Here is a 10,107-nt window from a genome sequence, read left to right on the forward strand (position 1 = left end):
ATTTATTTATTTATTTATTTATTTATTTGAGACAGAGTCTTGCTCTGTCACCCAGGCTGGAGTGCAGTGGCGCAGTCTTGGCTCACTGCAGCCTCCGCCTCCTGGGTTCAAGTGATTCTTCTGCCTCAGCCTCCCAAGTAGTTCGGACTACAGGTGCCTGCCACCACACCTGGCTAATTTTTGCATTTTTAGTAGAGATGGGGTTTCATCATGTTGGCCAGGCTGGTCTCTAACTCCTGACCTCAAGTGATCTGCCTGCCTTGGCCTCCCAAAGTGCTGGGATTACAGGCATGAGCCACCACCGCGTCTGACCTCATTATTATTTTTTGAGACAGGGTCTCACTCTGTCACCCAGACTGGCACAGCTCACTGCACCCTCGAACTCCTGGGCTAAAGCTATCATCCTGCTTCAGACTCCTGAGTAGCTAGGACTACAGGCATGTGCCACCATGCCTGGATAATTTTTAATATTTTTTTTAGAGATGGGGTCTTGCTGTGTTGCTCAGGCTGGTCTCAAACTCCTGGCTTCAAGAGATCCTCCTGCCTCTGCCTCCCAAAGTATTGGGATTACAGGTGTGAACCACTGCCCCAGGCCCTATTCTTATACTTATACTTGCATATTTCTCTGTAATCTACAAACAATTGTTTTGTAATTTTGTAGGTAAATTTTATTTTGTAGAATACATATATTTTTTCAGAGTTTTATATGGAATGAATCTGTTAAAGCCCATGCAGTAGTTGAATGGAAAGCTTGATGAAGAAATAGGAGTCAAGGGAGTGACCAGACTTCTGGTATGCTGGCAGAATAATACTGGGAGAAGACATAGGATCTTAAAGCACTGATGAAGTCTGTTTCATTTCTTCCGCTCATTGTCTCTGCCCTCATGAAGTTCACCAAACCTGAGGTTTTTGTGACTCTGTACTTGTCATTGGGGTGATGATAGCTTCTTACAGGGCTGAGTTGCAACGCTACCTTCACCAGCAGGTAATGCTGTCTAGCGAACTGTACCATCTAGCTTGGCTTTTTAAGATCCTAGTTTTGAGGCTGGGCGCGGTGGCTCACGCCTGTAATCCCAGCACTTTGGGAGGCTGAGGCGGGTGGATCATGAGGTCAGGAGTTCGAGACCAGCCTAGCCAACATAATGAAACCCTGTCTCTACTAAAAAATACAAAAAATTAGTAGGGCGTGGTGGTGGGCAGCTGTAATCCCAGCTACTCGGGAGGCTGAGGCAGGAGAATTGCTTGAACCCAGGAGGCAGAGGTTCCAGTGAGCCGAGATCACGCCATTGCACACCAGCCCGGGCAATAGTGCGAGACTCCTTCTCAAAAAGAAAATAAAAAATAAATTCTAGTTTTGAATCTGAAATAAGTTCATGCCTTACTTTTGGCTTTAGATTCTTTAAAGAAGAGAGTCTGTTTTTGCACAGTGGGGTTGAAAAGATTTTTGGGAAGATGATAGCTCTGAATCCCCAAAGTTCTTCATCTGATGTTCTTAATTCATCCTTTGAGTTCCTGCACAGATATCACCTCCTCAGTGAGATATTTTTTGACTATCCACTGGCACGAGGCCCAAAATTGGATCAGTCTGAGCCAGGAGTAACGTACTTAACTTTTCTGAGCCTCAGTGAGGCATCATCCCCTCTGAGTCTCAGTGTTTCTGCCACTTGAATGTAAGCTCCATTGAAGCAATCGTTTTGTTCTCTTTTGTTCACTGTGTTTCCAGAACCTAAAATAGTGCTTGGTGCTTCGTAGGTCTTAAAAATGTATTTGTTAAAATAATTAATGAATCTATAATATGAAAATAAAAATTCTAATGATGCATAGGATTGCTGGGAGTTAAATAAGATCATGTAAAACACTTAAGAGTATGCCTGGCACATAATGGTTATCAATAAACAGAGGCCTTTCTGATGATCATGTGACTGAGGCATGATTGTATAGGTACCAGTCTATCTTGGTCGTAAACTGCAAGCTCCTCTCACTTCATCATTCTTCCTACTTCAGGGTTTGGTAGGTGTCTGGGGCCCAGCCTGTGGTGAATGAGTGCACAGTTGAATGAGTCAGTTGCTTCTGTTTGTTCCTCCAGGTATTTCATTGCTGATTTGCCCCACTTGCAGGACAGCTTTGTGGACAAACTCCTTGACCTTATGCCCCGATTCATGACATCCAAACCTGCAGAAGTGGTCAAAATTCTACAGACCATGCTGCGACAGAGTGCCTTTCTGCATCTCCCACTTCCAGAGCAGGTCAGGGTCTATTTGGCCCCTGTAGGCCAAATCTGTCCAGACGGTCAAAAATCTTTACCTTGGTGATCTTCTTTGACCAATGGAGCAGCTGGGCTAGGCTCTTCCTCTGAGTGGCTCCCACATGCCCACTCATTAGATAAGGAGACAGAAAAAAGATGTGTTTTCTTGTCCAGGAATGACCTGGCTTTAGAATCAGAGGATTTTCCTCTTGCTTACAGATCCACAAAGCCTCAGCCACCATCACTGAGCCAGCGGGCGAGTCAGACAACCCTTTGCGGTTTACCTCTGGGTTGGTGGTTGCCCTGGATGTTGATGCAACCCTGGAGCATGTGCAGGATCCTCAGAACACTGTTAAGGTCCAGGTCTGTCGGGTTTGGGTCGTCGTGGAGCTTCTAGACTGACCTTGTGTTGAAGTATTTAATGTTAGTACCCCTGTAGTCTCTACTTGAGGGACAGAAACTGGGACAGGAGAAGAAATGAGCCTCTGTGGGAAAGAACCTAGGCTTGAATCTCAACTACTGCTGAGTGTGGTTTGGAGCAAGTTACTTTAAACTCTGAGTCTCAGATTCTACAACTGACAAATAGGAGGAGTTGACATAAAGAGATAATGTATTTAAAGCCCCCAGGACCCAGTAAGGGTTCAGTAAATGATAAGACCTTTTCTAATCTTGTAATGTGACGTTAAGATTTGGTCTTTTGTTACAGAAAACTATAATAAACAAGTTCCTTTCAGGCTGTGAGTCAGTCAGCTGGCAGATAAAATTTATGGATGGGAAAAAGCGATTACTAGGAAATATTCTTTCCCAAGTTACATAGATGTAATAGAGACACATGAGAAATGTAGTAGAGACACTAATCAATTCAGACAGTGCAGTTAAGCCCCACAAAGAGTACTACTCCTTCATTCATCCATCTGTCCACTCATTCATCCTTCCTTCCATCCATCTGTGCAATCGTGTTTACTCTATTGCATGCACTAAGTGCTGTGGTTGCCAAGGTAAATATGTCACAGTTCTTCCTCTCGGGGTGTGCACAGTTTCATTGAGAGACATACAAATGGGCAGGCAATTATAAAACAGGGTTTGGTGAGTAGACATGCACAGGATGGGTCATCTCCTAGACTGTCTCCTAAAAAACCCTTTCAAAGCACCTCTACCACATGCAGGCCCTAAACCTTTTAGAGTATTCAATTTGGAGTGTGGTGGAGGCTCAGGAAAGGAAAGGAGAAGGGCACAAGGGATATGAGAGAAGGGCCAAAGGGATATGAGTCAAAGCAGGGATGCAAGCACTGGCAGGAAGTACAATAAGGGGACAGGAAAATAGGCTGGAACAGGCAGAGAAGGCTTCCTGGAGGAGGTAAGGATGAATCAGGCCTTGAAGATTATGCTTTTCAGCTATGGTGACAATAAAGGAACGGGCCTTCTGGCTTCCAAGCAGAAATTATTATAAATTATGAGACCTGCAGAGAACTAGGTCTGAGCTAGCTGTGAAGTTGTATTGCATATTGGAGTGTTTTTGTTTTGTTTTGTTTTGTTTCCACATTAGTGGTTGTCCACCTTCACTGCACTTTAGGATTACTCAGAAAGCATTAAGAACAGATGAATAGGTGTCAGCCTACATTAATTCAATCAAAATCCTGAGAATAGGGCCTATGGACACTAGTGTTTAAGAGTTCATAGGTGATTCTAATACGTAGTCAGTGATACCAGCAGAACTACTGTTTTACATTGTCCCTGAAAAAAACTTCACTGATCACCTGAGTGTAAAGGAGATTGTAGGCAGGTTACTTAAGGGTCATCTCCCAGACTGTCTCCTAAACCCCCTTCAAAGCACATCTACCACACGCAAGGCTAAACCTTTTAGATACCTTATAGGTAAAGGGACGGGAAACTCACTGCCCCATCGTGGGACAGGTCCAGTGCTTTGAAAGTGCCATCCAGTCCAGTCACCACACCCTGACTCATTCCTCTGTTCCAGGCACTACTTCAGGTGCTCGATAGAGATATAGCAGTAAACATGCCTCAGAGATGACACTGAGATTACATTCCCCATTAAAATACTGTAGATCTGTTCTTTAAAGCAAAGCCTGCAGAACTCCATTCATTAACTATTTATTTTATTTTATTTTATTTTATTATACTTTAAGTTTTAGGGTACATGTGTACAATGTGCAGGTTTGTTACATATGTATACATGTGCCATGTTGGTGTGCTGCACCCATTAACTCGTCACTTAGCATTGGGTATATCTCCAAATGCTATCCCTCCCCCCTCCCCCCACCCCACAACAGTCCCCGGGGTGTGATGTTCCCCTTCCTGTGTCCATGTGTTCTCATTGTTCAGTTCCCACCTATGAGTGAGAACATGCGGTGTTTGGTTTTTTATCCTTGTGATAGTTTGCTGAGAATGATGGTTTCCAGTTTCATCATGTTTTATGGCTGCATAGTATTCCATGGTGTATAAGTGCCACATTTTCTTAATGCAGTCTATCGTTGTTGGACATTTGGGTTGGTTCCAAGTCTTTGCTATTGTGAATGGTGCCGCAATAAACATATGTGTGCATGTATCTTTATAGCAGCATGATTTATAATCCTTTGGGTGTATACCCAGTAATGGGATGGCTGGGTCAAATGGTATTTCTAGTTCTAGATCCCTGAGGAATCGCCACACTGACATCCACAATGGTTGAACTAGTTTAGAGTCCCACCAACAGTGTAAAAGTGTTCCTATTTCTCCACATCCTCTCCAGCACCTGTTGTTTCCTGACTTTTTAATGATCACCATTCTAACTGGTGTGAGATGGTATCTCATTGTGGTTTTGATTTGCATTTCTCTGATGGCCAGTGATGATGAGCATTTTTTCATGTGTTTTTGGCTGCATAAATGTCTTCTTTTGAGAAGTGTCTGTTCATATCCTCCACCCACTTTTTGATGGGGTTGTTTGTTTTTTTCTTGTAAATTTATTTGAGTTCATTGTAGATTCTGGATATCTGCCCTTTGTCAGATGAGTAGGTTGCGAAAATTTTCTCCCATTTTGTAGGTTGCCTGTTCAGTCTGATGGTAGTTTCTTTTGCTGTGCAGAAGCTCTTTAGTTTAATTAGATCCCGTTTGTCAATTTTGGCTTTTGTTGCCATTGCTTTTGCTGTTTTAGACATGAAGTCCTTGCCCATGCCTATGTCCTGAATTGTATTGCCTAGGTTTTCTTCTAGGGTTTTTATGGTTTTAGTTCTAACATGTAAGTCTTTAATCCATCTTGAATTAATTTTTGTATAAGGTGTAAGGAAGGGATCCAGTTTCAGCTTTCTACATACGACTAGCCAGTTTTCCCAGCACCATTTATTAAATAGGGAATCCTTTCCCCACTGCTTGTTTCTGTCAGGTTTGTCAAAGATCAGGTGGTTGTAGATATGTGGCATTATTTCTGAGGACTCTGTTCTGTTCCATTGATCTATATCTCTGTTTTGGTACCAGTACCATGCTGTTTTGGTTATTGTAGCCTTGTAGTATAGTTTGAAGTCAGGTAGCATGATGCCTCTGGCTTTGTTCTTTTGGCTTAGGATTGACTCGGCGATGCGGGCTCTTTTTTGTTCCATATGAACTTTAAAGTAGTTTTTTCCAATTCTGTGAAGAAAGTCATTGGTAGCTTGATGGGGATGGCATTGAATCTATAAATTACCTTGGGCAGTATGGCCATTTTCACGATATTGATTGTTCCAACCCATGAGCATGGAATGTTGTTCCATTTGTTTGTATTCTCTTTTATTTCATTGAGCAGTGGTTTGTAGTTCTCCTTAACATCTGTTAATGAGACCTTTCCTCGATTAAATATTCTGTCATTGGAGATTGGTACATTTCCTTGTCAAGGGCAACAGTTTTTAAGCCATTCACATACACACGTTCCTGGGAGAAGTGACACTGTGGGAGATTTTTTTTTAACCCCTGAAAATGAACATATCGGAGAATACATTCATGATCTCTCCACAGGTTCTAATAAAGGGGGGAGACCTGGGTTCTGCACCTGGCCTTGTTGTCGTGGTTACGGTTGCTTTCAGGCGATGGCACCTGTTCTCCAGGTGTGTCTGGACTTGTACTTGCTTTAGCCATATATGGCCACCAGGGGGAGCAGTCACCCCACAGTTGCCTGGAGCGCCCACGCTCTCCAAATTCACAGCTTGAAATGTCACCTGTGGCCGTCCGCAGTCATCCACGGTTTTCTTTCTTACCTTTTCTTTCTTTCCTTCCTTCCTTCCTTCCTTCCTCCCTCCCTCCTTTTTCCTTCGTTCCTTCCTTCTTCTTTTTTCTTTCTTTCTCTTTTCTTTCTTTTTCTTTCTTTCCCCCTCTCTCTCTCTCCCTTCCTTCTTTCTTTCTGTCTTTCTTTCTATCCTTCCTTCCTTCTCCCCTCCCCTCCCCTCCTCTCCCCTTCCCGACAGAGTTTCGCTCTTGTTGCCCAGGCTGGAGTGCAGTGATGTGATCTCAGCTCGCTGCAACCTCTGCCTCCTGGGTTCAAGCGATTCTCCTGCCTCAGCCTCCCAAGTAGCTGGGATTACAGATATGCGCCACCACGCCTGGCTAATTTGGTATTTTTAGTAGAGACTGGGTTTCTCCATGTTGGTCAGGCAGGACTTGAACTCCCAACCTCAGGTGATCCACCCGCCTCGGCCTCCCAAAGTGCTGGGATTACAGGCGTGAGCCACCATGACCAGCCATTCCTGAGGTTTTAATAACCTGATGTTTCTCTCCTGTTGGAGACAACCCTGAAGGTCAGTTTTTACCCCAGAGGACTGACCAACAAGAGGTCAAGGTGTGCTTGAAAAAGCTGGTGTAGGAGTTGGTTCAGGAAAGGTCAGGCTGTCCAAGCATTCAGGAATACCTGTGTGACTCTCCTTGTAATTAACACTCAGGTCCCAGAGAGCTACTCACTGCATGTGTCTTTGACCTGCTGTTGATTCATCTCCTCTGCTAAGAAGGTGGCTGATGGCTGGGCTATTTACACCTAGGAGGGTGTTCCAGGCCAGGCCCCAGGGAGCCTAAAATAATCAAAAAGGTCAGAATCTAATTTGAAAATAATGTCTTCAAAGTAAAATATTGAGGGTGGCCACAAGGAGAATAGATTTAAGTTGACCTGAATAGATATTTCAATTAACAACCATTAAAAGTGGGTATTTTTGAAAAAAACAAGGCAGATTCTAAGTTGTTTACCAATAATTTACATTGAATTCATAAGCTATTGATTGGCTACATGTTTTTCTTTGTTTTACAAATTCCCAGAAAGAGAAATAATGGGTGAGACAGCTAGTCCAAAATGAAACTTTTTTAAGCAATTGTCCCTGGGCACAGGTGTGGGGTGAGACTGAAGTCCCATACTTTCATTTCTGTGTGCTTGATAAATTTTGCAGCCCTCACAGACCTGAGACTGTTCTGAGATATTTTTCTTCTCTCACCTCCTTGTTCAGGACACATGAACCATTAAATAGAAAAATATTTAAATAAGAAACTCACCAAGCCAGGAGAATAATGAATGCCTGGATGTGCCCTCTAGGAATCTGGATCTCTTCTCTTTTCCCCACCCTGCCCTCAACTCCCCTTACATACATACAACCTGGATCACAAGACCCAAGAAAACCATTCCACCAGCTGCTGAGAGAAGAGTCACAAAAGGACCCAGAACTTCTCCATGGCTACCTTAGAGCACCCTAAAATGTGCTAACAGCCATTGTTAGCATTCAGGAGCTGTTTATTCCCATTTTCACACTACACTAAAGAATTTTAAACAATCACAAGATAGACTGGCTGGAAGTTGGTGCTTGGAACATCCCACGTCACCTAAAAGCACAGTGCTGCAATCTCAGGTACACATCTGCCCATCTGCTACCCAAATAAAACAATTGTTATCAAGAAACCAGAGCCCATGCAATGGCGATGCATCAGCTGGGTGTGGTAGTGGCCAGCTAGCAGGGCCTTGGCTGTGTGAACTAAAGGGTATCTAAGACAGGTCTCAATCAATTTAAAAAGTTTTTTTTGCCAGGGTTAAAGACATGCCTGTGACACAGCCTCAGAAGGTCCTGATGACATGTGCACAAGGTGGTCAATGTAGAGCTTGCTTTCATATATTTTAGGAAGACATGAGACATTAATCAATATGTGTAAGAGGTACATTGGTTCGATCTGGTAAGGTGGGACAACTGGAGTTGGGGGCTTCCAGGTCATAAGTAGATAAGAGACAAAAGATTACATTATTTTGAGTCCTTGATAAGCCCTTCACTGAATACAAAATTTAGTCTGCCTCAGTGAATCTGCATTTTTACATAAACAATAGGGCAGAGGAAGAAATCAGATATGCATTTGTCTCAGATGAGCCTCAGAGGGATGACTTTGAGTTCTGTATGCCCTTTGTTGACAAGGAATTTCCTTATGGGCAAATTGTGAGGAAAATATGTAGCTTTTTATATTTGTAGCTATCTTATTTAGAAATAAAATAGGAGGCAGGTTTGCCTGACATAGTTTCCAGCTTGACTTTTCCATTGGCTTAGTGATTTGGGGGTCCAGAGGTTTATTTTTCTTTCACAGTGGGGACCACTTTTATTATCTAGTGTATATGTTTAAACTAGACAGAATAAAACATGATATATATTCATAAGTAATAAATATAGGTTAATAAAAAACTTGTAAACGCAAATGTAACTAATGCTACGCCTTTCAGAATAGCCCATCCTAATTCTTCCATTTCTCATTGACTATAATTCCAATAGACTTTTCCCATAATGTTGTAGTGGATCTTAATGTCAGAGGCATTCAAACGATAGGGACAGGAGGCAGAGAAATTTTGGGAGGGCAGATCCCTGGTAAGGGCCCCACCCTCATGCCAAAAAGCCTGATAGCACTGCTCAAAGTGAAAATTTACATCTCTGTTTTCCCGCTTGAATGTTGCCTTTTCCAAAACCACCCATGTCCCACCCCACCCTGCTTCTTGTGCCCACAGAAACCCCAGGCTCAGCCAGCAGAGAGAGGAGAAGCAGCTGGACATTGGAGACTATGATTGGACATTAGAGAGAAGGAGCTTGACTTCACAGAGAAAGCATGATGGAATAATTTCAGAGAAAAGTCTGGCCAGGGATGACCAAACTTCAGGGGAAGATAATCTTGCTCAATATCCTTTTCTGCTCCCCTTCTTGCTGAGAGCCACTTTGATTGGCAATAAAATATCTCACATTTACCATCTTCAATTTGTTCTTGCAACCTCATTCCTCCTGGATGCCAGACAAGAACTCAGGTACCATGAGTATGGGTGCAAAAGGCTATCACACTGTCCCTCCACTGAGCTGTTAACACTTAAGCTATCCATGGACAGCAAAGCTAAAAGGGCACTGTAAGAGTCCTTCTGGGGTTTCAGAAGTCATGAGCATCCCCCAGATGCTGCCATGGGGCCAGTACAGAGTTTGCTCCTGCCAGGGTCCAAAAATGTCTCAGCTCCTGCACCCAGTCACCTGCATGCTCCCCCTCCCACAAGTGGTGGAGCACAGTGGGCTGAGTGAGTGGAGTTTGCCCCTGCCAGCACCCGTGCACTCCAGTTCCCACCTGTGAAGGTGTCAGAGATATTCTGCTTCAAAATCAGAGCGACTCCATCTTTTTTTTTTTTTTTTTTTTTTATACTTTAAGTTTTAGGGTACATGTGCACATTGTGCAGGTTAGTTATATATGTATACATGTGCCATGCTGGTGCGCTGCACCCACTAACTCGTCATCTAGCATTAGGTATATCTCCCAATGCTATCCCTCCCCCCTCCCCCCACCCCACCACAGTCCCCAGAGTGTGATATTCCCCTTCCTGTGTCCATGTGATCTCATTGTTCAGTTCCCACCTA

At 43.4% G+C, this 10,107-nt stretch overlaps 1 protein-coding gene across 1 annotated transcript in view; it reads left to right on the top strand.

The window, feature by feature from the left end:
- Window positions 1–9,809, top strand: part of LOC109027741 (integrator complex subunit 4-like) — a 49,203-nt gene extending 39,394 nt beyond the window's left edge. Inside the window, 3 exon segments of the mRNA XM_055347848.1 lie at window positions 2,087–2,246; window positions 2,465–2,608; window positions 9,225–9,809. Of these exon segments, the coding sequence (XP_055203823.1) occupies window positions 2,087–2,246; window positions 2,465–2,608; window positions 9,225–9,281 (361 nt within the window). The 3' untranslated portion in view covers window positions 9,282–9,809.
- Window positions 9,810–10,107: the final 298 nt, after the last annotated feature.

This window comes from Gorilla gorilla, chromosome 6 (genome assembly GCF_029281585.2).
Source record: "Gorilla gorilla gorilla isolate KB3781 chromosome 6, NHGRI_mGorGor1-v2.1_pri, whole genome shotgun sequence".
In the NCBI taxonomy this organism is placed as follows: Eukaryota; Metazoa; Chordata; class Mammalia; order Primates; family Hominidae; genus Gorilla; species Gorilla gorilla.